The sequence below is a fragment of the Tupaia chinensis genome, unplaced genomic scaffold, assembly GCF_000334495.1.
Source record: "Tupaia chinensis unplaced genomic scaffold, TupChi_1.0 Scaffold000104_1, whole genome shotgun sequence".
Classification (NCBI taxonomy): Eukaryota; Metazoa; Chordata; class Mammalia; order Scandentia; family Tupaiidae; genus Tupaia; species Tupaia belangeri.
The window spans coordinates 366,469-394,293 of NW_006159568.1; the positions used below are offsets into that span (position 1 = coordinate 366,469).

The following is a 27,825-nucleotide window of genomic DNA, read 5'->3' on the forward strand; positions in this document are numbered from 1 at the left end:
ACTGACTATAGTTCAAGTTACGGACCCAGCAACTTGAAAATCACAATGGGCATGCTTGTGTGCCTGCCTAAAATGCTGAGAAGAGACTGGAAGAGAAGGGATCATGGCATGGCCAGGCCCCTGGAGGGTGATTTCTCACTTTTCCTCTCTCTGTCTCTCTTGAACAACCACGTGTTTCCAATGGCAAAAACCTGAAAAAAAAAATTAAAAATTTGAACTAGTTGCCAATGGTAAGGAGAATGGAGCCTTATTTTCTGAGACTGCAACATTCAGGACTCTCCTGGTGCTGCACTGAAGCAAAGGTACCAGTGGAGTCTAGGATGAGGTTTCTCCAGGTCTCCAGCTCAAGGTCTGTTGTCACCTAGGCCAGCTCCATTCCTGGCCTTCTGGTTCCCATCATCAGAGCACCAAGCGCAACAAAGGAGGGACTCTTTCTCCAGGAGGAAGTTGATGCTGACTAATTGCAAGACTCAGTTCCTAACCACGTGGACCTTTCCATGAGGTTGCTTGGCTGTCTTCATGACTTGTTGGCTGGCTTCCACCAGCATGAGTGATCCAAAAGAAAACAAGACTGAAGCTTCAGCATCTTCCTAGGATCTGTTCCTGGAAATTACACTCTGGCATTCTATAACAGCCTGCTGGTTGCACAACCCAGCCCAGCCCTATCCAATATGGGATGGGTCTACACTTGTGTGTGATTACCTGGCAGTGAGAATCACTAGGGGGCAGCTCAGAGTGTGGCCATTATAGACGTTGACTGGCATAATCTCTCAATTAAAATCAGATTCCTGGGAACCAGCAGTTAGCATAATGGCTATGTCGCTGGACTCCCACATAGTCAACCATGGTTCACGTCCCGGACCCGGTGGCTTAAAACTCACGCCGGGCGCGTGTGCGTGTGTGCCCAAGATCCCGAGAGGAGAATGGAGGAGAAGGGACTGTGGCGTGACCATCCCCCCTGAGGGGTTATTTCTCGCTTTCTGTCTTTGTGTCTCTCTCTGTCTGGCGAGCGCACGCGCCCTATAGCGAAAACCTCTCTTAAAAAAAAAAAATCAGATTCCTTATGTCATCCAAAGGGAGGGTGGTTGCTGAGCAAATAAATAAATAAATAAATAAATAAGAGCATACTGGAAGCTTAAACCAGACACAAACTCCGTAAATATAAGGAATTGTGATTTTTGAGTTTACCAGCAAGTTCTGTAAATTGAGCAGGGGTTTTAGAAGAGCCCCAGTGATTGAAAGTGAGGACCCCTCTTAAGCCAAGGCTAGAGGTGGTAAGAGAAAGGAGAGAACACAGAGAGGTTCTAGCTCCATCTCCCCAGCTGCCACTGGCCCCACTCCCGCCCTGACTGGAAGGGTATCAGAGAAGGGAAGAGAAGTTGAAGACAATGTCAGAGAAAGCTAGATTGCAGCAGTCCTGCTACACCATTTCAAAGGCCTCTGGTGAATGCAGGAGCCGGAAGAAGACATCTTTGTCTCTCCTTCCAGACTGAAAAGCTCCCCTGCTTTGTTCTGAAGTCCTGGAGAATCATCAGCTCAATGAGGAAGCACAGAAAGGAGGCCAAACTAAGTACACAGAGGAGGACCTTTCCCATCCCTTCCCCAGCCCCATCCTGGATGGAGAGGTCCTGAGGACCTGCTTCAGTCCCGCCTTTGGACTCATCTCCACCACCTGTGGGATGTGTGACCTTGGAGAATCTTCCCAACCACCAGGCCTTATTTGCTTGTTTGACTAAAATTAATAATTGAGTGCCATCTCCTACTTTTTCTTTTTTTATTTGCCAGAAGGCATACGTGCTTGCCAAAGAGAGAGAGAGGGGAAGAGGGAAAAAGCACCCCTCAGTGGGGCGTGGTCATACTGCAATGCCTTCTCCTTCGTTTCTCCATCCTGTTGGAACATGGGCATGCACATGTGCAGATAAGCCTGTTTCTATTTTCTCTTTTTTTACAAAATAATTATTTTATTTTATTATTAATATTTTTTAATTTGACCATAGAGAGAGAGGGAAAGTGAAAAAGGAAAGCTCCAGGTCTGTGACTCAAACTGCGATCGGCCATGTGGAAGTTCAACACCCTAACCACCATGCCACCTGCCAGCCTCCACCAGCATGTTTTTCAGAATGCTGGGACCAGGTTTCAAACCATGCAGTCAACCGTGTGGGATCAGGCTTCCTCAACCACGAGGCCACAGGGCCAGCCCATTGAGTGCCATCTCCTTCTAAAGAGAGCCTGAAGCAGCTTTCACTAAAAGGCATTAAATGGCAAGGCCACTGACAAGAAGTAAAAAGTCTAAAACCACTGAATGTGAGCACAAAATATGTACCAAAAACCTAGGCTCATATCAGTCATTTAATTATGAATTAAAATGATGGGACCAGCAGGTGGCGTGGTGCTTAAGGCACTGCACTCCACTTGACTGACTATAGTTCAAGTTACGGACCCAGCAACTTGAAAATCACAATGGGCATGCTTGTGTGCCTGCCTAAAATGCTGAGAAGAGACTGGAAGAGAAGGGATCATGGCATGGCCAGGCCCCTGGAGGGTGATTTCTCACTTTTCCTCTCTCTGTCTCTCTTGAACAACCACGTGTTTCCAATGGCAAAAACCTGAAAAAAAAAATTAAAAATTTGAACTAGTTGCCAATGGTAAGGAGAATGGAGCCTTATTTTCTGAGACTGCAACATTCAGGACTCTCCTGGTGCTGCACTGAAGCAAAGGTACCAGTGGAGTCTAGGATGAGGTTTCTCCAGGTCTCCAGCTCAAGGTCTGTTGTCACCTAGGCCAGCTCCATTCCTGGCCTTCTGGTTCCCATCATCAGAGCACCAAGCGCAACAAAGGAGGGACTCTTTCTCCAGGAGGAAGTTGATGCTGACTAATTGCAAGACTCAGTTCCTAACCACGTGGACCTTTCCATGAGGTTGCTTGGCTGTCTTCATGACTTGTTGGCTGGCTTCCACCAGCATGAGTGATCCAAAAGAAAACAAGACTGAAGCTTCAGCATCTTCCTAGGATCTGTTCCTGGAAATTACACTCTGGCATTCTATAACAGCCTGCTGGTTGCACAACCCAGCCCAGCCCTATCCAATATGGGATGGGTCTACACTTGTGTGTGATTACCTGGCAGTGAGAATCACTAGGGGGCAGCTCAGAGTGTGGCCATTATAGACGTTGACTGGCATAATCTCTCAATTAAAATCAGATTCCTGGGAACCAGCAGTTAGCATAATGGCTATGTCGCTGGACTCCCACATAGTCAACCATGGTTCACGTCCCGGACCCGGTGGCTTAAAACTCACGCCGGGCGCGTGTGCGTGTGTGCCCAAGATCCCGAGAGGAGAATGGAGGAGAAGGGACTGTGGCGTGACCATCCCCCCTGAGGGGTTATTTCTCGCTTTCTGTCTTTGTGTCTCTCTCTGTCTGGCGAGCGCACGCGCCCTATAGCGAAAACCTCTCTTAAAAAAAAAAAATCAGATTCCTTATGTCATCCAAAGGGAGGGGGGTTGCTGAGCAAATAAATAAATAAATAAATAAATAAGAGCATACTGGAAGCTTAAACCAGACACAAACTCCGTAAATATAAGGAATTGTGATTTTTGAGTTTACCAGCAAGTTCTGTAAATTGAGCAGGGGTTTTAGAAGAGCCCCAGTGATTGAAAGTGAGGACCCCTCTTAAGCCAAGGCTAGAGGTGGTAAGAGAAAGGAGAGAACACAGAGAGGTTCTAGCTCCATCTCCCCAGCTGCCACTGGCCCCACTCCAGCCCTGAAATCGGCCCAAGACTCGCCACTGTGTGTGTTTCTAGCCTACTCCTGGCATCTCATGGCCTTCGTGCTGGTTTCTACTGCTGGAAGTGGTCTCTTTACTCCCCTCAGGCAAGCAGCCAGGACTCTCAACACAGCCCTCCCCTTCCTTTCACTTTTCTCCTCTGACAATGCCTGCCTCTATATGGAAGAATTTTTTGGTTTTATTTGATGGAAGATTTTTAAGTTTAGCCCATGAAGCCATGTGACTAGTCTTCCAACCCCCATGAAGCCATCTGGGTTTCTGGTTGGGGAGCAAAGCCAAGACGAAATGGACTATCAATCAGGCCTGCCGGAGATACCTGCCTACTACCCGGCTGCTGTTTTCAAGGTGGGAGACATAAGTGGTGACTCACTGGACGCAGAGTTGAGGGCCACAGGAGCCACAGAGACTGTCCCATCCCACATTCCTTGCCTTTGCCCTGTCATCCACACACACATGCACACACACACTGGCAGATGCATACACACACCCAGACCATTTTACAGGTGGAGAAACAGACACAGAACTCCATCTTGGTCTCCTGATGGTATGTCACTGCCCTTTCCACTGCTCTGGGACATCGTCACTCCTGAGAGAACAAAGCCGCATGAGATCTGTTTGCCTAAGCATGACCTCAAAAGGGGATGCCCTTGTTCAAATATAGCCCACAGGCTTCCACAGTGGATGGAAGAGAGCCAACGTTCCTCAGCCTGGGGTTCAAGGCCTGCCTCCCATCATTCACTAGCCCTCTGAGCTCTTCCCTGCCCTATGTGTCTCCTCCCCATTTGTTCATTCATTCACCAAACAACCATTTGTTAGCACCCACTCTGTGCTAGGTACAGTTCTAGCATTTGAGGTACAATTGTAAACAAAGCAGATAACCTCCTCTCCATGTCTTGGTGCCCAAATAGACTCTTCTTATCCTCCAGGACCTAGTACCAGTGCTGCTTCCTTGAAGCCTTCCTGGCCCTGCCTTGAGTGAGTGAGCTAAGCCAGTGAGGGTCAAGACTGCAGCTTACCTCAGGTATAACTGCTGTGCTTTCTCCCTCTGCCCTGAAGGGGTCAGAAGGAAAGAATGGGGCTTCAGAGTTCTGCAGACCTCAGCTGGGATCCCAGCTCTGCCCCTCACAGCCATGGCTGTGACCTTGTGACTCAGTGACTCACCTGTCTCCGCTACATTTTCCTCAACAAGAAATAGAAAGGTGGTAGAATCCCCAGGCCTGTGGGCCAGCCATTAAACATTTGAGCAGACCTACTAGATACTAGGCCTTGCAGTAGGACTAGAGCCAAAGAATGCAAATCTGCTAACCATGTTTTCCCTAGAGCCCTTTACAGTTCCTGGCCCAGAGAAGACTGGTCCTAAAAATGTGATGAGCTAATGAGTGCACAAATGAATCTCTGAACAAACACAGACACATGTAAACGATGCATAGAACTCTTTGCCTCCAGTCTTTCTCACCCACAAGGTAAAGTCTAGGTTCTGTTTGTTTAACCTCCTTCAGGTGCAGAGAATTGACTTAGCCATCAGTTTATGGCAATGTTTACCAGTGCTTCAGGCAAGGCTTGGCTCTGTTTTATTCATTCATTCTTTCACTCATTCATTTCTTTTTATCCCTATTTCTCATTCTCATTCCTCTTTCTTCACAACAAGCATTCTAATGAGTATAATTCTATTTTTTTGTTTATATGTAGTTTTGCAAATTGTGTATATGTGTTATTATTATTTTGTGTGTGTGTGTGTTTATGTAAGTATTGGGGTGTCAGAAAAGTCATGGCATACTTTTTCTGTTTTTCTAAAAATGCAATCATGACTTTTCTGAAAACCCAATATATTGTGATATATATATATGTGTGTGTATATATATATATATATATAATCACCTTTTTACTCCATTTTTCATTAAACAGTGTGTTTGTAAGAGCCATCCTTCCATTCTATCAATCTACCACATATGATTCTCTCCAAGACCCCCCCCACACACACATACATGCACACACGCACGTATGAACACGCAGCTGCAACGAGAAACAGCTTTCTAAATATCCCCTTACAAGAATTGCTAAGAGGTATATCCCAGAAGCAGAATTCTGGGTCAGAGGATATGCAGACACTTAATTTGACTAAGTAGGGCCAGATGCTGTGTGCAATGGCTGTTCCTATGACATTTCATGAGGAGTGCATGTCTTTATGTCCATCCTTACCAACACCTGCAATCACCTGTTTTTCTAATTTTTGCCATTTAACTGATAGAAAGTGACATCACTTTAATTTTCTTTAATATTTAATTATTTTTATACTTTTCACATGCCTATTGGCTACTGAGTTATCTCTTCTGTAAATTGCTGGCTCAGATACTTTGCCCATTTTTCTGATGAGGTTGCCATGTTTTATATTGTTGATTTTCAGGAATTCCATCTATAATCTGGTATTAATACCATGTCGATTTTAGACCGTACAAAAATTTTCTCCCATTCTGCCATCTGTCTGTCTGTTGACTTTGTCTAGGGTGTCCTTTGATAGAAATGCTCAAATTTTATATAATCAGATTAATCAATATTTACCTAATGGTTTATTCTCTTAGTTTTGTTTGAGAAGTTCTTCCTTGCTTCTCCAGGTTTCAAATAGTCTCCTACATCCTTTTCTATTAACTTTACCTTTCACATTTAAGCCTTGAATTAAATAGTCAAGCATCCTCTCTTGTTTGTAGAGTTAGGTAGGGATCAAATTTTACTTTCTTTCATATAGTCAGTTTTCCCAATGTCAGCTATTAAACAAATTCCCCATTGCTTTATGGTGCCACTGTTTAATAAATTAAATTTCCTTCCATATGTGAGTTTCTCCCTTAGCCCTTTTTCCTAGAGGTATTCAGACTTTCTTACAGCACTTTAGTCATTTTTCAATTTTTTTTTCACAGCATCCTAGCCAAAAGAAATACTAGACATTTCTAGTAGTTAGGTCAAAACAACTAAATCAATAAATATTTAAGCCCTAGCTTAGCAGCTATTTGAAAAAAAATGCACAAAAATTGAAAGGAAGTATCAAAATGTTATTTCATTAACCACAAGTATTTCTAATGAAATATATGGATGGGCCTGTTGAGGGGTGGACAATTTCTCAGACCTTGGAATCAAATTGAACAGCTTTTCTGTTTCCTATGGATTTTCACACATACATGCTTTTTATCTCAGCAACTACTAAAAATCCAGTTTCACAAAGCGATAATCTCATCCAAAGGAATGTAGCACAACCTAATGTTGAGACAGTGAATTACTTCAGATAGTAGTTCATGTGGTATCTAATGTTAAAAATCACTGTTTCCCTTAAAATTGTTAAATATGCCACAATACTCCTGTGAGTTTACTATGGTACCCTGGGGCACTGTAGTGCCCAGTTTGGTAACCATGGCTCTATTCTACTGATTTATTTGCTTGTTCTTGAATCATAACCATCTGTTTCTGTCCTTGTAGCTTTCTAGTGTGTCTTAGAACCTGGTAAAGTGATTCTCCTCCTTCTTTTTTGGTGTGACTTTGCTATTGGCCTTTCTTGACCTGATCTCTTCCTGTCTCTCTAGCTTCATCTCTCTTCATTTCCTTTCTTGTGTTCTTTCCCCACCTAGAACTATTTCCATTTCTCACAGTATACCTGCTTTCTCACCTCCAGGCCTTTGCATGTGCAGTTCCATCTTCCTGGTACACTCTCACTATCCACAGCATTCCCTTTGCCTGGCTAGGTACCTCTTCCTAACCCTTCCGGGCTCGCTTAAGACACCTTCTCTCCAGGAAGCTGTCTCTGACCCCAGGCTGGAATAGATGTCTCCCCAGAGCCCAGGCACTCTGCCAACCACTGTACTGTGGTTATCTGTGAGTCTATCTCCTCAATCAAATTTGAGCTTCCCTAGGGCATAGATTGAGCTTTGGGGATTGTTTTATTTCCAGCTCCTAGACTACAACCTGACACCCAGCAGGTGCCCAACATATTGTGTGTTAAATTCCTAACCACACACTCTGCAAAGACCCTGCATTTTACTCATCTGTAAGCCAGTTCATTCATTTATTCATTCCTCCATTCCTTTTTATCCCCATTTCCCACTCCTGCACATGCTTTTGCTCCTCCCACAAGCCTGGGCAGCCAGGATTAGCAACCCCTTGGAGCTCAGGCTTGAGAGTCAGGAGAAGCCAAGGATCAGGATAAAACCTATGGGGTGATCCCAGTCCATTGTGGGAGGGTGTAGGGGACTTCAGTGCTGGCTGGAGCACCCCACTCCCAGGAAATCACATATCCAGAGGGGTAAGGGAGGCCAGGTAGGAAGGTGAGGGGAGAGCTGGCATGTCCCTACAAAACTGTGTGCCTTCTCCTCCCTCAGGACAAGCACTCAAGAGCCCTTTTCCCCTTCCCTTTCCTTAATCCTAACCCACCCCTTGACCCCCATTCTGGACTGTGCATGCCAGGGAGTCTCCAAGATCAGCAGAGCCTCCTGCTCAGCTATAGCTTCTTATGCATAACCTGATGCTGGCCATTAGGAGCTTAGAAAGGTCTTCAGGAAGCTCCCCACCTCGATCTGGGGAAGCCCATGACTAGCCTTGAGATTTCTTCCGCTGAATTCATCAGGGTTTGGACAATTCCATGATCCCCTGTGTTTTCTCTCACCTGGTTCTAGGCTACACATTGGTCCATTCAGAGCAGCCCTTCTACTACTTACACACACACACACACACACACACATACACACACACACATACACACACACAACCAAAATACAAAACCTCTTTTGCAAGGACTTATGAGGAGATTTCAGTGAAGATTGGGGGCTGGGCAGTGAAGTCACTCAAATGTGATTTCAATTTGAATGACTTTGAGGTGGAAGTTGACTACTCCTGATCTTGTATATCCTTAGCCTCCCCCCCCCACCCACCCACCCACCAAAAGTCTCTCTCCACCTCCCACTCCTCTGGGACCCCAGGAAAAAGAACTCCACTCTGTTTTCTGCAGCAGGCAGAGAGGCTGGCATCCCCCAACCACCCTGACTTCTGCCTGCCGAGGTGTGCTCTGAAGTTCTTACCTTCCCTCAGGAGACTTATCAAGGTTTCTTCCACACCAAGATGACCCCTCTTTAAGAGGAACTCTGAGTCTGGCTTCGATAATAGAAGTTTTATGTCCTTTTGCACTAGGAGAGACCACAACCAGAGTGACTATGGGATCCCAGAGCAGAACCCAGGAAGCTTGCCTCCTATCACAGTGTCCTGTCTGAGTCTCCCATCCCACGAGTCACCAAGCCCTGCCATTTTCCTTTCCCATTTCTCCACTCTCTGCCTTTCTCTCCTTCTGCCTAGCACGTCCTGCAGCCTGAACCCCTTAGCCTCACTCCAAGACTGCTGCTGCACCAGCTGCCTAATTTGAGCCCTACTCCCACCACCAGGCCAAGCTGCAGCCCATCCTGGCTTAAAGCCAAGATTCCAACAGATTGCAAATTGCATGTCTCAGACTTTCAGGTCGACTGGTCAGCAGTTTGGTTTTCCTGGTGGAGACTAATCTATTTAACAAAAATAGAACATACAATAAAGCAAAAATTAAATGGTTGTAATCGTAGGGATGCTTCCATCTGAGGATGACGAGGAAAGAAGGGTTCGAGGGTGGAATGGCAAGAAGCCTAGCAGGAAGTCTCATGATCCATAGCTTTTAAGCTTCGTAGCTACAAAGCTCTCGTGGCCCAGCCACCCACCCAGGAACTGGGCAAAGATGCCGCTCACTGGTCCTGCCAGTGCCCCTCTGCTGACTGCAGGGAAGGAGCATTGCCACTGTCGGCTCATAGGCGCAAACCAGCAAGCTGGGCTTCGTTCTTTTTTCTCTGCCCTCTTCACCCCTCATTTCCGGGTCTTCTCAAAGTCCTGTCGATTCCACCTCCTTCCATTTTTGAATCATCCGTTTTTTCCATCTGTGTTACCCTCCACTCTCCCCTAGATTCTATACCAGCTTCTTTCCTTGCTTTCAGCCTTACCCTCCTGCCCATCTATTTTCCACACAGCAGCCAAGGTAACTGTTTAATGAGCGCATTGGCCTCGTTACCTCCTGGCTCACCCCTTTTTCATGGCTCCCATTTGGAACATGAGGTCCAAAGCACTGCCCAAGGCTCATTTTCTGATCAATGTCTGGTTTCTGCAAAGGAGAAGCAGGAGGGTGTGTTGTTAGAGCATGAACCTGAAGGTGACAGAGTCCCAGTTATGTGACCCTAGGCAAAATGCTGACCTCTCAGCCCTCGGTTTCCGCATCTGTAAAATGGAGGTTACAGTGCATGCTTCATCCCATTAAAGTTGTCATTGAGAATATATTTTTGTTTTTATAGAGATTTTTACTTAGGATGCATGCGCTCATTGGAGAGACAGAGACAGAGACAGAAAACAAGAAATTACTCCCCAGGGGGGATGGCCACGCTGCAATGCCTTCTCCTCCATGCTCCTCTTGGGAGCTTGGGCATGCACACAGATGTGCCCAGCGTGAGTTGTAAGTTACTTATGTGGGATGTGGGAGGACTCAAACCACAGTTGACTATGTGGGAGTCCAGCAATGTAACCATTACACCATCTGCTGGCCCCTTGTCATTGAGAATTTATTAACAAAAGGAAACCTCAAGAGGTAAAAGATCTTAGATGGCATGCACACATGTTTCTGCAGAGCCAAAAGTAAGTTAAAGAACATTATCTCTGTATGTTTTACAGAGGGAAACTTGAGGACAGAGATGAGGAGGGATGTTCCCTTCCTAGAAAATGACCAAGTGCAGCCTGAATCTCTTCTGCCTCCTTGTTCGCTGCTCTTTTCATTTTGGGAAGTAGAGGGGGAAATGTGCTTATGTTTGCACAGATCTCTGGCTCTTATTCAGGAACACTCTAAGCTGTCAGTAAAAATTAGTCTATTTCAAGAGAGAGTATTATTTTGTTGGAGATGATGTTGCTATTTCTGCCTGTTAAAATGTGCCTCTTTATAACATCTCTTGTAAAAAAAAAAAGTTTTCAATGAAGTCTTCTTGTTATTAGAATAATACCTGCTCATTATAGAGTGTTGGAAAGTTTTGATGAATAAAAGGTGAAAAAAAATCCATAATCGCACAACTCAGGGCCAATCAAGTCTTTGCTTGGTGGGAGTAATTTTTACCTAATTGTGAACATATTTAAGAGATCATTTTTATCCTGCCTGTTTTGCTTTCACGTTTCACTATTAGTTAGGATAAGTAATACTAGCTGCTATAACAAAGCTATCCCAGAATCTTTGCGGATTAGCACGGTAAAAATTTCTCTCTTCTACAAGGTTCAAAGTGGATGCATCTGGTTGGCAGACAGTCTTTCCCCATGATCATTCATGAACTCACTCCTCTCAGTCTCATGCTCCACTGTTCCTTATGTCTCAGAGTTCTCTAATAGATCCTGTAATCTCATTGGCAGATGATAAAAGTGAGGGGTCATGAAGGATCGTGAGCATTTTCCACAGGCCTGATCTGGAAAACTGTATTTTTCTTCTACCCATATTCCACTGGCTAGAATTGTCACACAGTCACACCTGACTGTCAGAGAGGCTAAAATCGTAGTCTGAGGGCCAGCAGATGGTATGGAGGTTAAGACAGCCAGATCCCACATAGCCAACTGTGTGGTTTGCATCCCAGACCCAGCGACTTGAAAAACATGCTGAGCATGTATGTGTGCATGCCTAAAATCCTGAGAAGAGAATGGATTACAGTCTGACCATCCCCCTTGGGGGGCAGACTTCTCTTTTCTTCTCCCTCTCTTTATCTCTCTCTGTCTCTCTGGCGAGTGCATGTACCATATAGCAAAAATGTAAGACAAAACAAAACACACACACACACAAAAAAAAAAAACCATAGTCTGGCCATGTGCCCAGGAGCAAAAGGAAATGAATTAGGAAAACAGCTAGCCAATGTCTGGAACAGCCAGAATATCACTTTTTCCAATATTTTGAAACTTTTATAATATGATGTTAATATCTGTGTAACTTAGTTCAAGTCACACTGGATTCCCCCTTTAGTGGCTCCCCTTGTGTTCACAATGAAGCCCGACATCCTGGACATGGATTGTAAGGTGCCACGTGACTGCACACCTGTCCACCTTTCCAGCAGCATTCCGTGCTCATCTCAACAAGCCCTTTCCACTCCCGGGCATTGTTTCAGGCCCTCTGATTTCCCAGCCCCTGTCCTGCTTCAGGCCCGTTGTACTTGCAGTCTCTTCTTCCAGGATGCCCTCCCCCTTGTTCTCAGCTCAGCTAACTCCTTCAGGTCTCAGGGCTAACACTACCACCCCAGGAAGGCCCATCTTAATCCCTAGTCTAGAGTCTCCTTGTGCTTCTCTTTCTGAGCACCTGCCCATTTCCTTTCTATCACTCATGACAATTTGTAAGGCTATATGGATCCGTGTGTCTATCCTTTAGGGTCTATCTCACCTACCAGACTGTAAGCTCCATGCAGCCTGGAATCATGTCCATCTTGACCACCTTTAATATGGCCTGGACCTGGCGCATCATAGGGATGCCACCGTAGCTGTTCATTGACTAAATGCACCATAATATTCCACCCTGTGTCTACATATCATAATTTACTTCACTCTTCCCTATTCCTTGGACATTTTGTTAATGTCTGATATTTTGCTATCCTTAAGTTTCTTTGTTTTTATTTATTTATTGAGAGAGAGAGAGAAAGAGATCTCCAATGAGGTCTATATCACACCACAACACACACACCTCCACAATGGCCATTCAGCCAGCCAGGATCATGGGCACACATGTACCAGGCATGTTTCAGGGTGACCGAGGATTTGAACCCTGGTCTGTTGTAGTTCCATCACTGCAGTGGCATGCTACCCCTGTGCCACAGTGGCTGGGCCTGATAGCTGTTATGCTAAACAAGACTTACTGTTACATAATAACTGGAAAGAAAGAGAAGGAGTTGGTCCTGCCCTCTCAGTCCATCCATCCAGTCACCTTCCTCAGGTCCCTGTGTCCCTCCGTTGTGCTCTGCCCTACCTTAGGCCACCATTTCTCTGGGCCATCTGATTATGGTCCCTCAGGAGAATGGCCCTCCCTCCTTACTGCACACCAGCAGAGGTGGCAGAGGGGAGGCCACACCTCCTCTCCTGCTACTCCTCTTTGTTATTTATTTATTTATTTTTGCAAGAGATTTTTGCTATAGGGCACATGCACTCGCCAGAGAGACAGAGACAGACAGAGAGACAGTAAGTGAGAAATCACCCCCCAGGGGGGATATTCACACCGCAATCCCTTCTCCTCCATTCTCCTCTCAGGATCTTGGGCACGCACGCACACGCGCCCGGCGAGAGGCGTCTGTCAACTCGCCAGAGAGACAGAGACAGACAGAGAGACAGTAAGTGAGAAATCACCCCCCCAGGGGATGGCCACACCACAATCCCATCTCCTCCATTCTCGTCTTGGGATGTGGGGCACACACGCACACACACACACACACACACACACACACACACATGCCCAGCGTAAGTTTTTGTTTTTGTTTTTTGAGAGGTTTTGCTAAAGAGTGCGTGTGTTCACCAGACAGACAGAGATAGAAAGCGAGAAATTACCCCCCAGGGGGGATGGCCATGCCACAATCCCTTCTCCTCCATTCTCCTCTCGGGATCTTGGGCATGCACGCACACACGCCCGGCGTGAGTTTAAGCCACCGGGTCCGGGACTCAAACCGCAGTCAGCTACATGGGAGTTCAGCGACATGGCCATTACGCTAACTGCTGGTCCCCCAGCGTGAGTTTTAAGCTGCCAGGTCCAGGACTCAAACCATGGTTGACTGCATGGAAGTCCAGCAACATAACCATTTTGTCATCTGCTGGTCCCCCTGTATCTCCTCTTAATTCTCTGAAGACCTACTGCTCAGAGCTCTGTGGGCACACAGATCTTCCTGCAGACATAGGCCTAGCAGAAGAATTTTCAGTGTGAGAAAATATTTTAAACAGCATGCAAAATATAGCCTCTCTTGTAGCCCAAGGGGACATGCAAGAAAAAAGAATATATGCACCTTTATTGAACATGTGAGTTGATGTACCCAGTTATTTGGTTATTTGGTCTTTCTCTCTTTCAAGTCCTGCTGTCTGCATGGAAGCAGAGCACACCTTCTTCTTCAGGCCCGGAGGCTGTGTCTGTGTACCTTTCATGTAAAACCTGACCAACAGTTCAACCCCCGTGTTTTCTCAAAGCCAGCATTCCTCCTTTGAGACCAACCCTGTCCTGGGTAGAGGGCTAGTAGCAGAAAGGTCCAAGGTGGAATGGGCTGTCCCTCCAGCAGAGCCAACCGGGACCCCCTGCCTTCCAACTTCTATCTACTTAGTGAGTTCCCTGTTGGTGTGATGTGTCAGGGCAGATCTTTTCCCACACAGCTCAGATTAACCACTCAGAGGAGCATGCATGTGGCCCAGAGACAAGAGTAAAGTGCAGAGTCATATTAAGGAAGAAAATCGCTTCCCAAATGCACCATTACCTACAGGGACTACATCCCTCACTGGGTCCAGCGCTCTGCACTATAAGGCTAAGCTAAACAAGTCGCCACGGTACCAGCCTCCAGTTCCAGCCTGAGCATTGCCCGGAGGTCTCGCAGTTGCAGCAAAGCTTCCAGCTTCCTGCCCTTCAGACCCTACACCAGATCATATTCCCAGGCAGGACTGTGACATCAAAAGACAGGCAAAAAACAGTTTTTACAAAGGAGGCTCCAGGGTCACCCATGGTGGTGCAGGCAGTGGCATGCTCGATTGCAATGCTGGAGGTCTTGTGACTGTGGTTCAAATCCCTGGCCCATTTGGCCTGGAACATACCGGGCATGTACATGAGTGCCCAGGATCCAACAGGCTGGAGGACTGGGAAGGGAAGTGTGGCATGACCAGGCCCTGTGGAGAGCTCATCCCTCTCTCACACGGTCTTTCATGAATAAAGAAAACAATAAAGAGGCTATAACACAGAGCTTAATCCATAAGACTCATAAGCCACTGTTGTAGTGAATTTTACTCGTGCTTAGTCATGAAACATTCAAGACGAACAATGAAATCAGAGAATCAGTTTTTCCAAGAGGAAGCTGTTGAATCATACTAGCTTCTGGCATCCTAGGTGTACAATCTACTCCCTGTGGACTTTTCTGGGAATTCTATGCTGACATCAGATGGGATTTTGCTAACTCAGAAGAACTGGTGGAATTATGACAAGAGTGACCCTTTCTTATACACCAACCCTGGGCCATTCTCTTTTTCTAATCGTCTTTAATTCTCAGAAACAATCCTGAAAAATAGACACTGTTCTTACTCTTCTTCAAACAGAAGAATCAATGCCCAGCTATCCTCAATGACTGAACAAGCTCATGCGGATGGCAAAATTGATTCTTGACGAGCAAAGGCTGAAACTTAATGTTTCTGCCATTTGCTATCAGATATGTTCTGAAGATTTCCCGAAAGAAGAAAATTAGCTTTACTGCTCCCAATTAAATCTGAACGGGTAGTTTGGATTGACTTTTATGAAACAGACTACCTTCTCTGATATTAGCTACATCTTTCAGGAGGAAAAAAAAAAAAAGAATAGAAAAAAGCCTTATAAATTATCCAGTAGGAGTTTCACCTCCATTATTTTATTTGTATTTCCTAATCTGCTCTGTGGTCATTCTTATGCACTCCTCAGAAGCTGGGATCCATTATCAATCAGCATCCTGTCAAGGAAATACGAACCACTTCAGGCGTCTAAGAGGGCAGTTTAATACAGGGAGCTGGTTACCACTCCGTTTGAAGGGATGTGGAACAAAACAAGCAGATGTTGTTATCACAGATAAGTTTTTACAGAAAATTGCCAAACCCCTTGGGCTGCAAGAACAAAGGGAAAATAGTATTGCTGCTGCCGCTCGAATGCCTGAAGTGGTTCATTTTCTGGACTGGATGCTGATTGATAATGGATTCTAACTTCCGAGGAGTTTATAAAAATGACCACAGAGCAGACTTGGAGTACAAATAGAGTAATGGAGGTAAGGTCCAAGCAGGAGAAAGGACCTGGCTTCCAAGGCTCCTGTGGCTGCTATTTCTACTGTTTGGGGGGACTCCATCTCTGAGCCAATGAGCAGGCAGCCAAGAGCCCCCCAATCTGAGCAGGAACCCAGGAGTTGCTGGGCTTTACAGACAGCTGCAGTCTTAGCGCCCACTGCTGCAACCAAAGCAGAAAAATAAATAGCCTTCCCCTCTGCATGCTTCCTAATCGCCCATGAATGCTTCTCATTAGCAGAATCTAAATGGAAACCAGCTGGCAGGGGATTCTGGGAAATGTGGTTTCCAGGCTTCCAGTGCCTACAACACAGAGAAGAATATAGGAAAGTGAGCATGAATTGTGAGCCACCGGCCCAGCCCAAGGTACTGCCCCATTGCCCTAGAATTTATCACCTGGACTGCTCTCAAATGAATACGATGATTCTCAATTACAGCCCTGGGATTGCACACAACACACGTGTAAGGAGGGTCACGGTGTTTATATATACATATAGGCTACATATGTAGGGAGAGAACAACAACAAAAATCTCAGCTCAAGCTGCAGTTTTAGAAACTGAGGCTAGCCTGGCTGTCCTGGCTGAAATGGCAGGATGCAGTGAAGCTGGACCAGCCCACTTGCTGGACAGGCTTTGCTCAGTCTTTGTCTCTTCTGTTCCCACCTCACCTTATCTCAGGATCTTTCTGGTTGCAAGACAGTGATAGCCTTCCGAGCCTGGGTGTCTTAGGTTGGGTTGCTCGGGAAACTGAGACAAAGATTTGCATACAGGACCTTTGTCTAGGACTACTTTCAGGAACTAAAGCTGAAAGGAAGTAAAATGAAGCAGGATTGAGCAGAGGTAAGTCAGAATGGGATGCAGTTTCAGTAGCAGTCTTAACTGGCATCATGGGGACCTCTGGCTCCCGTGATCCTTCGCAGTTGTCCTGAACCGAGACAATGGGGCTGGAACTATTGACCTTCACACTGACTGTTGGATGTTGGCATCGCCCTAATTGGCACAGCTCTCTTTGGGTGCAGGGCATTTCAGTAATAGCTAAGATACTCACAGCTGGAGAAGCAAATGCTTTTGTCCTGAAGAGGCATCTGGGTGGCACCCCACAGCACCCACACACAGGGTACGAAGGAGCGGAATGGAAGACCGGTGCTGCTCAGGCCTCAGCGCTTAGCCACATCGGCCTTGCACTCTGAGCTGTTGAGAGAGAATCTGGCCATCACCCTAGCCTCTGTCAACTGTCCTATGTCACCTGGATGACTGGCCCAAGTCTCCAGACGGGTTCTCTCTTCCACATCTGCCTCACAGATCCTGTTCTCTATCCAATAGCCAGAGCCATCTTCTTGTCTCTTAAATCAGATCACAGGACAGCTTGGCTTAACATCCCCATCCTGGTGGCTGTTCACTGCACCTAGAATCCCCTCCAAACCCACCAAGGTCTCCAGGGTGAATGTGATCTGGGCCCTCCTACCTGTCTCCCACTACCCCCTGCCCGACTCCCTCACCACGCTCTGGCCACAGTGGCCCATTCTCACCTAGGGCCTTGGCCCTGCCATTCCTCTCTGGCTGGAATAGCCCCTTCTTGCTGAGTAGGTCTTGTTCTCCTATCGCCTCTTCAACAGGGTCTTCCCTGACCACCCAATTAAATGAACTCTCCTGGCCCAACCACCCACTTTAGCACCATCCCTGACTGACTTTATCTATTCATTTACCAGTGTGCTTGTTTAGTCTGTTCCTCTGAATCAGATATAAAGCTCTCTAGGAGCAGGAGTGTACCTAGAAGAGACCTCCCTGAGAACACTGGGCATATAAGTGTCCATGAGCCAGGGCCAACTACAGGCTGGGGATGGATCGCAGTGGCACTTGCAGTGGATCACAACCCCTGTCGGGAGTGCTCTTTCTCACTCGTGGAAAGACAATCAACAACAACAACAACAAAATTAATTCATTAATTCATTAAAATGACAGTTGCCATTACAGAGTGCCTGTTGTGCTAGGTTCATAATTCCCAGATGTTTAGGAACTTGCCTGAGAAGAGACTAACCTCGGGTTTGCGTGACCCAGAGACTGGCCTTTCTCCATGGCACTGATTGGCAAGTTAGGGAGATTAGAGGAGTTATAATAACTGAGAGTTATTATTAGTGAAATGAAATGTGGCAGGTCTTCCTTCAAAGGTACATTAATTCATTTTGTTTAAAATGTAAAGGGGCGGGAGAGACCAGCAGATGGCACAGTGGTTACGTCGCTGGACTCCCACGTAGTCAACCATGGTTCGAGTAGGACCCATTGGCTTAAACCTCACACTGGGTGCGTGTGTGTATGTGTCCAAAATCCCTAGAGAGGAGAGTGGAGGATGGAGAAGAAGGAATTGCAACATGGCAATCTCCCCTGGGAGGTTATTTCTCATTTTCTGTCTCTCTGTCTTTCTCTGTCTCTCTGGGAAGTACACATGCCCTATAGCAAAAATCTCTCTCAAAAGAAAAAAAAGTAAAGTGGGGACAGCAGGTGGCCTGGTGGTTGAGGTGCTGGATTCCCACATGGCCGACTACAATTCAAGTCTGGACCTGGCAGCTTGCTTCCTCACTTCCTCTCTCTGTCTCTCTGGTGAGCACACAAGCCCTATAGTGAACTAAATAATAATAATAATAATGATAAATAAAATTAAATAATTCTTTTAAAAAATAAGTAAAGAGAAAAAAAAGTAAAGAAAGGTTCAAGAGAAAGACAGAGAAAGAATGAGAAATGAGAAATAATCCCTTTTCCTCTCTTCTCCTCATGGGGTTTGGGGCATGCACGTCCACATGCCTGGCATGTTCCTCAAGCCACAAGGTTTGGGATTTGAATCACAGTTGACCATGTGAGAGTCTAGCACCTTAACCACTATACCTCCTGCTGGCTCCAGCATTCCAGATGCTTCTTAATTTAACTAATAAAAATTCTGCAGAGGCCAGCCTGGGGCATGATAGTGGAGTAGCTGGATCCCTGTGTAGTTCCAGTCCTGGATCCAGCAGTTGGAGGAACATACCAGGCATGTGTGCATGAATGTCCAAAATTCCCCAAAGCAGGGAGAAACAGGAAGGATTGTGGCATGACCCTCCCCTATGGGGGTAGGCGTCCTCGTATACCCACTCTAGCAAGCACACATGTTCTCTGGCAAATTTAAAAATAAATGGGCCAGCAGGTGGCATAGTGATTAAAGTGCTAGACTGCCACATGGCTGTCCACGGATCGAATCCTGGTCCTGGCAGCTTAAAACTTACGCCAGGTGCATGTATGTGCATGCCCAAAATCCTGAGAGGAGAATGGAGGAAATGGGATTGTAGCATGGCCATCCACCCAGGGGGTGATTTCTCACTTTCTCTCTCTCTGTCTCTCTGGTGACCACATTCGCCCTATAGCAAAAAAATAAAAATAAAAATAAATAATAAAACTGTCTAATAATAATAATAATAAAGATCCTGCAGAATTTTCCACATTTTGCACCAGAAGTCTTTAGCATTCTTCAAAGTCTGGCAGGAGATTGGTGAATTCCTTAGAGCTCCACCTCTGTCACACAAAAATAATTCCTCCTTGTCGAGGATGTTTGCATCTTTCCCATCCAGGCAAAGTGCTCCATTTGCATAAAACTGATCTTTTGAAAGGTGTTCTGTGATTTTCAACCGTCCCTAGAAATGAAATCACAGCTCCTGTCTCACCTTACGTTGAAGTGTTTTCACACTCCAGGGAACTGCTTACTGTCACCTGAATATAGAATCCAGTGGGCGTTAGTACCAAACTGATACTACTTACCGCTGTCTTCGGGATTTCAAAAAGGTGTCAAAGTGGCCTTGGAAGGTGTTTCTCCTTTATCGGAGGACAAGTTGAGTGATCCCCCTTTGTTCTGAAAACCAAGGGGCCTCAGACTTCAGATTCCCACCTAAGGGAAGATGCTTCCTGGGGCTTTCTCCCAGGAGTGAAGTGGAATCTGGAGTATTGTTTAAGCTATTGCCAGATGATGCAAGAGTGTAACTGTGAGAGAAAAGCAGTGTGCACCTTTAAGAAAACAATGTTTTTTCCCTAATTTCATAAAAATGGAAAAATACAAAGGAATTTATTTCCGGATCGGAAGCTACATACTCTAGTAAAATGGCTGGCTGTTAAAACATAGTGAAATAGCATGGGTGTTAAAATATAGTGCGTTAGCCTGGGTGTTAAAATCAAAGATGGATTTCAACCCTAGCTGTCTCACTCACAGTGACCTCGTGTGAAGAGCATAATCTCTCAGTATCAGTTTCTTGGTCTCTAAAATGGGGATCATCCCACTACCACTTAAGCTTGTCAGAAAGATTCCATGACACAACCCATATCAATTTCCTCGTGTGATGACAGTTTCAGTGGACTACAAATTGTCAAAAAGAGATGATATTCCCTTTTTAAACTCCAGGTTTATTTAGCCAAGCACATAGAAGCCTGCAAGACAAATGCAGAAGATGATGCTGTCTTTAGCTCCCAAGGTCCCTAATGAAGGGTGTTCAGCTGCCTGTGACACTAGCCAGGTTTTACCAGCTCAAGAAGCTTCATTTTGTGTTGCATCACAGCCCGGTTATAATTGGGACTGATGTCACCATTCAAGAAGAACTTCCAAAAACATTCTCTGTCCTTTGTAAGAAATACTAACAGAACTCCGACTTCATGGTGTCTCCAGCCAAACAGCATCTGCAAAGTCACACATCTTTTTTTAAAAAATTTGTTTCTTACATGAATGAGAGAGACAGAGAGAGAAAGAGAGACAGCACCCCTAACGGGTGCCATGATTCACCCTCATCTTCAGCTAGCCCTAGATCATGGGCACGCACATGTCTGGCAGGCTCAGGGAGGTCTCTGGATTTGAACTGGGGACCTTCCCATGGGGGATTGTCTAGCAGAGCGTCATGTTATATAGCTGTATATATTATGAGAAGAGCCCAAGGAGCAAAGTCAGGGTCAGGCTCTGAAGGCTTCAGCTCTCCCTCCACTTCTCTAGCACCCTGGAAAACCTTCTCCCCATGACAACCCAAGGCAGGTGGATGTTTAATAAATAGTCATGATGATGATAATGATGATGCTTATCTTGGCTTTAATTTACATGTGTTAGTTTCATTATTGATTTTGCGCTCCTCTAATTAACCAGGAAAAAGTCACAACCAATTTTAAAACAATTAGTTTTATTTTGCATCTGTGGTCCAATGGGAGTCTGGTTTTTCCTCCAATATTAATAATCACATTGTACAACTAACGCATTTCAGTTGAGATCGGTAGTGTTTGGGCTAATGTGGCGTTTTTCTTTTGTTCTCGTTTGTTTGTTTTGCTTCATTTCTAGGGTCAAGTTGTGTTCCGGAACGGGGAGAGGATGGGGACCATTAAGTTTACTCAATTTCAAGGTAGGCTTTCAGATGTTTTTTCTTTCTAGTTGATGAAACTTGTATTCAGGATTGTTGTATTTATGCAATAAAATTCATCCAAAAAAGGAAAAAATGATGTTCCAGATAAAAGAAGGCAGAATCAATAGAAAACACTGCTCTGTGAAAACATTACTTTCAACTTATGTAGAATATTTTTTCTCACCTGGATTACCTCTTAGGCCCTATTCAATCTTTTCATATGACTCTGAGAGACTTATGAAAGTAGGGGGGGTAGGGGTGAAGTCAGCTCCCATGTTCAGAGAAGCCTGGCATTGTTTTTGGTTTTTCTTATAGAAATGTTCAAACAGGCTCCAAAGTAGCAACAATAGCATAATGAATCCCCAGGTACCCCTCACCCACTTTGAGCCATTATCGACATTTACTAATCTTATTTTATCTTTACTCGCTCTCATCTCCCCCTTTTCTGCTGTAGTATTTTAAAGCAACTCCTAGACATTATCTCATTTCAATCTATAAATACTTCGGCATTTCTATTTTTTAAAACATAAACACAATCCAATGATTACATCTAAATCATTGAACAACAGTTCTTTTTTTTTTTTTTTTAAGAGGTTTTTGCCTTAGGGTGCCTGTGCCTGCCAGAGAGAGAGAAACAGGCACAGTAAGAGGGAAAGTGAAAAATCACCCTCCCCCCCCCTCCAGGAGGGGATGGCCACACTGCAGTCACTTCTCCATTCTCCTCCCAGGATTTTGGGCATGCATACACACACTCTTGGTATGATTTTTAAGCCACCAGGTCTGGGACTTGAACCACAGTTGGCCATGTGAGAGTCCAGTAAAGTAACTGCTATGCCATCTGCTGGCTCTGAACAGTAATTTTTAGTATCCTTTCATTCTCAATTTGTGTTGTTTCTCTGATCATTGCAAAGATATTTTTACAGGTGATTGATGGAAAATCCACATAGGGTCCACCCATTACATCTGCTCGATATATCTCTAGTTTCTCTTTCTTTTATAAGAAAGCAGGGGAGAGATACGTGTTTTTGACAGGGTCTCACCATGCCATGATCCTCCCACCCCAGCCTCCTTGTTAGCTAGGATGACAGACACACATTGCCATGCCCTACATGTTCAAGTTGATCTGGGATCTGAACCTAAGCCTTCTATGAAGCTCCAGCCTTGAGCAGCAGTGCCCTACCAACTGTGTCACCACACTGGCCCAGACACTCTTAATCTATGATAACATCCCACTTTTTATAGACCTCTTACTTTTTGAAGAAACCAGGTCATTTTTTAGACTTTTCTGCTATCAGAGCTGGAAACCATCCAGACCAAGTTCTTTGCTTGATGAGGAAGAATCAGAGGTCCAGAGAGGGGCAATGACTCGTCAGAGCCACAGGGCATCTGTGAGGAGCAGGGCTGAGCACTCCAGGAGGCAGACACCCCAGTTTAGCCCAGTATGGTCAGCAGCATGGTTGTTAGCCAAAACTGCTGGATGGCCATTCATCAGTTCCATGTTTTTCAGCATCTCGATATTTCTGGGAAGATCCAAAAACAAGATCAGTGCCTACTGTGTCCACTTACTTTGAACAGATCCCAGAGTCATCCAGGGAAAAGCAAGAAATTAAAGGGAATTATTCAGATTCAGTCAGACAAATCCCCCATGATTCAGATCAATCAGGAGAGGTGTTCTTCTGCACTATCACTCCCGTAATGCAATCTTGTAGATTTATCCATTCGTCTTCCCATGGCAGGTAATTGAAACGCATGTCAGCTCTCTGGCGTGCACAAAAGATGTAATTTTAGGCCAACGTAATTATTTTCCCATTTGTTAAGTCTTATTTCTTCATTGGTTGAACAAAGTAAGCATCTTGGCAAACATACTTTTTTTTTTTGAATGATTACAACTAAATTCTCTTGTCACATTTCCAGTCCTCGAATGATACCATTGTAGGAGAGTATTTTGTGAAATATGGATTTGCCAATCACAGCTACCAGTGCATGCCAATTGTATCGCCTTTTTGTTTGTATGCTGGATTTAGCTCTATGTCTGGGTTTATAAGGATGTCAGCACAGCAAGGAGTAGTTCAGAGGCTCGGTGGTCTAGCCCATCTGAGTTCAAGTCGCTTACTCACTGAGGAACATTAGGCAAGCAACTTCACTATTCTGAGTCTCGATTGTCTTCATCTGGCACATAGGAATATGGTCCTACCTAACCCCTTGGGATATGGGAAGAACTAAATGAGATAAGCACAGAAATTCATGCATTCAATTTTTTTGCATTTTTTACTAATTACTAATAAGTAGTCATTATGATTAGCACCTTGTCAAAGCTATGGCATTTTTCTGGGACAGATCTAAATTTCCTGGTGCACTGAAACCCTCAGATGCCTTTTTGTCTGCTATCGACTGCCCCCCACACCCCCCACAGCTGCTCCCCATGCTTAATGATATGTGGGATGTCAGACAGGGCAAGGCCTTGGAGATAGCTCTTTCCACACTTTGTGGTAGAAATGGGGAAACTGAGACCCAGAGGCACACAGCTAGCTAATGGCTAAGTTGAGACTGGACCCCGCTTCCCCATGCCAGCATCCTTGTGCTCTCGTGGACGCCACACTTGACATGTGTCTCTCATTTTCTCCACATCTGCAACCAGCTTTTATTGACTGTCACAGCTGGGCTTTGAGATCTTCCTGTTTATACATGTTTTAAAATAGACGTTGATCCTGTTGATGAGGTAAAAAGATCCTATATTCTTTTGGGATTGAAATGAGCCACTGGAAGTGGGAAACTGAAGCCCCCAAGAGGTGAAGGAGCTTGCCTGGAGCAGGCTTGACTCAGTATGAGACCATAAGTTCATTTCTTCCCTTCTCTGGGCCCACGCTTCTCCCTCCCATCTAACAAGGGCTGCTCCAGTGTTGCCCACACTTAACTTTTATTTATTTATTTATTTATTTTAAAAAATTATTCCAGGCCGGCAGGTGGCGTGGTGGTTATTGGTGCAGGACTCCCACATGGCCGACCATGTTTTGAGTCTAGGACCTGGCAGCTTGCTTTGTCACTTTCTCTCTCTCTTTCTCTCTCTCTCTCGCTCGCTCTGTCCCTCTCTGGTCAAATGAAAACAAATAAATAAATTAATTAAATTAAATTAAATTAAATAATTCTTTAGAAAAATTATTCCATCTAAATTTATTTATTTATTTTCATTTGACCAGAAAGGGACAGAGTGAGAGACAGAGAGAGGGAAAGTAAGAAAGCAGGCTGCCAGGTCTAGGACTCAAATCATGGTCAGCCATGTGGGAGTCTGGTGCCCTTAACCATCGCATCACCTGCCACCCCTCTCCACCACCCACTTAATTATACGTAGGATGTCAGAAGGTTGCTTTGTCTTCTGTACCCTTCCAGGAATTTACCCACAGGGTTGGGCCTGCCTCCAACCCTAGGGTTACCAGCTTCTAAACTGCCTCACATCCACGACCTTGCAAAGGCCTCTTCGTGGAGTGACTGTGCTCTTTTTCTGCATGCCCCGTACTCCCTCTCTCTGCTGTCTCTCTCTGCCTCACCTCCTGCCCTTCTCTTGCATTTAGAGGGGCAGTGGAACAGCAGATCTCATGGCAGAGCTGAGTCACACAGCCAGCCAGCCCTCAGCCGGCCCCTGCCATGAAGGCTCCCTTTCTGGGGCCCCTCCTAGACTTGCACCTGACTGTCTCCAGTGCTCACAGGCAGGATCCGGGAAGTAGCCCCAACCCACCATCCCACTGAAGACCTTATGAGAAACTTTTTCAGCTTTTTATTTGCATAGAGTTTCTAGTGCCTTCTAAACCCTTTGTTTACACTAGAGAAAATATTTTGTAGGGGGCTCTCCTAACTCCTTTGCAAAATAAAACATAATAATTAGAAATAAGAGGCATCTTGGGCCAGCTAGGCAGTGTGGAGGTTAAGGTGTGGAGATTAGGTCCCACATGGCCAACAGCGCAGTTCAAGCCATGGACCTAATGGCTTGAAAAAACACACTGAGCGTATGAGTGTGCGTGCCCAAAACCCCAATAGAATAGAGGAGAAGAGATTGCGCCATGGCTATCCCTCCCCCAGGGGGTGATTTCTCACTTTCGCTCCCTGTCTCCCTGTGCTCTCGTGGATGCCACACAGTAAGCACATGGGTCTTATAGCAAACTAAATAAATAAATGGGAGGCGTCTTTGGAATCAAGTCTTAAAGGGAAGTCAGGGGAACATGGTCCTGCACTAACTCTAAGGCTGTAAGTTTGGTACCCACAGGGCCTGGTAGTAAACATTGATGGAATACTTCAGATGCAACAGACCTATGTTCAAGTCCTTTCTCTAATGCATATTATCAGTGTGATCCTGGGCGAGTCACTTTATCTCCTGAAGCCTTCATTTTCTCCCCTGGAAAATGGGATGACACTAGCACCCACCCTGCCTGCCTCCTGGGGCTGTTGAAAGGGGCCGAGGAGCTTGTGCCCTGCAAACTCTCAGGTGCTGGAAGCATTGTCTCCTGACTGGCGCCCTACCTGGCTCCTGGCTGGCTCTTGGCAAACGTTTACTGCATTCATTAGTGAAAGTGTGAACCGTGCTAGAACCCCAAGCTTGAGATGTAGCTTGTGGAAATTTGAGAACTATTTTATTGACTCTTGGTTTTTCAGTGACTAGATTCAGGGCAGAATGTCTGGCAGCAATCCTGAGCCTTAGCAACTGGAAGGTGAACCGAAGCTAATTCACAGTGGTAGCCATTGTTCCAAGCTGGAGAGACCAACCTTTTTAAACATTTTTACAAACTTTGAAGTCCTGGGTAAATAAGACTGTTCTAAGATAATGTGCCAGGGCTGGCCCCTTGGTCTCTCTTGAGACTGAGGCATCTTTACTCTAGGGAGAGACTTACACCCTAAGAATAATCTTCCTCATTCCCAACTTCCTCCCATTGACTCAGTTTCCCAAGGCTCCAAAGCCCTGTCCTCCCATCAGGACTATTATAGGGGATAGGTGTGGTAGGTACCACCTTCACTGCCTGCCCACATCCCTGGGCATCTGCCATTCCAGAATGAGTCACATCACACTAAGAGCACCTGCCTCTCTCAGCCTGTGTGAGGGGCAGCCAGGTGTCCAGGGAGCTGAGGCCTCCAGGAGCAGCTGTAGTCAGTGGTAGATGAGCGATGCAGGAGAAATACCCCAGCAACCTTTCCCCTTGGGTGGGACAACTCCAAGGCCTGCTCTTCTCTCCATCAGAGCTCTCAGTGGATCTGGGTCTCAGTTGCCTACACAGAAGCCTGCTCATTCATGTTTCTTGGGCTGGCTCCCTTTCTTCCCTAACTCCCTAACTTCCCACAACCCTCTCAGAGTATCCCAGGGCCATCCTTCAAATAAAGTACATGCATCTCCAGCCAGCACTATTTCTTTTTCTTTTCTTTTTTCTTTTTTTTTTTTTAAGTGGTTTTGCCATAGGGCGCATGCACTCACCGGACAGAGAGGGAGAGAGGAGACAGTGAGAGGGAAAGTGAGACATCACTTGGCCATGCTGCAATCCCATCTCTTCCATTCTCCTCCTGAGATCTTGAACATGCATGCACACGCCTGGCATGATTTTCAAGCCTCCAGGTCCAGGATTCGAACGGCGGTCAGCCATGTGGGAGTCTAGTGACATAAACACTACACCATCTGCTGCCCCCCGCCCTGGCCAGCACTATTTTGAGAGATCCAGCTATTAACATGCCATTGGGCACATACTTTGGGTCTAAATCCCTTTCAATTCCAGGATTTCTGCCCCTTGTCCATGCCATCTCCCATTTCTAAACCACATGTAGATGAGGATGAATGGCGAATTGGCGCTTTTTTTTTTTCTCATACAAGAAAAAAAGACTCTATGTTACTGCCGAAGTCTAAACATGGCTCAGAGTTTGCAGCAGGGAAGGAAGTTGAGAGAAACCTTAATCAGAGCCTTGTTTATGCTGCTCTTAGGAAAAAATCTGCATCTGCCGCGCACTCACCGGCCCTGCCTTCATTAGGCCTATTTGTAAGAGTCTCGGGGAATGATAATGTGTTTGAATTCCACCCTGCTCTGTGCGATAGAAAAGACTCAGACTGGGGTTTTATATTTCAGCACCTGATATGAAGGGATAGGGTCTTCCATTGCTGTAACGACATGATTGTCATTCACAGCGCACCTAGTGAAATGGAGGCTTGGCCTTCCCATTTGCAGACATTAATTACCGTTTGGTCTTCGGGGTAGCAAATAGGGTTCTATTCAGTGTGCATTTCCTGAGCATCTGCCAGGCACATTACCAAGTCCTCTAGGGAAGCCGAGTTGAATAAGATACAGTCCCTGCCCCCTCAGGGGCTTCATAATCTCTCTGGCCAAATGCCAGAGCCTACAGAAGCAGGAAGATCATTTCCCAGAACTTACCAGAAAACTTTCGGCACTAGTTTGACCCTCGTTGGAGACTCTGGAGGCTGATTTGCACTCTGCTTTTTCTCCTGTTAGAGCACACATCGTAGCTGTCTCCATCAAGCATGGGTCTAGAAAGGCCATCTTGTCGGCCGCTGCTCAACCGTGGTAAAATTCAGAATGCAGGCAGAGTTCACCGACCTTCAGGGTACACCAGCAGGCTGGTGGGCCAGCAGGA

General features: G+C 45.7%; 1 protein-coding gene across 1 annotated transcript in view; it reads left to right on the forward strand.

Moving 5' to 3' along the window:
- Positions 1 to 27,825, forward strand: part of GABBR2 (gamma-aminobutyric acid type B receptor subunit 2) — a 414,026-nt gene that overhangs the window by 285,061 nt on the left and 101,140 nt on the right. The window contains exon 8 of the mRNA XM_006143690.1: positions 21,147 to 21,207. Within this exon, the coding sequence (XP_006143752.1) occupies positions 21,147 to 21,207 (61 nt within the window). The remainder of the gene's footprint in view (positions 1 to 21,146; positions 21,208 to 27,825) is intronic.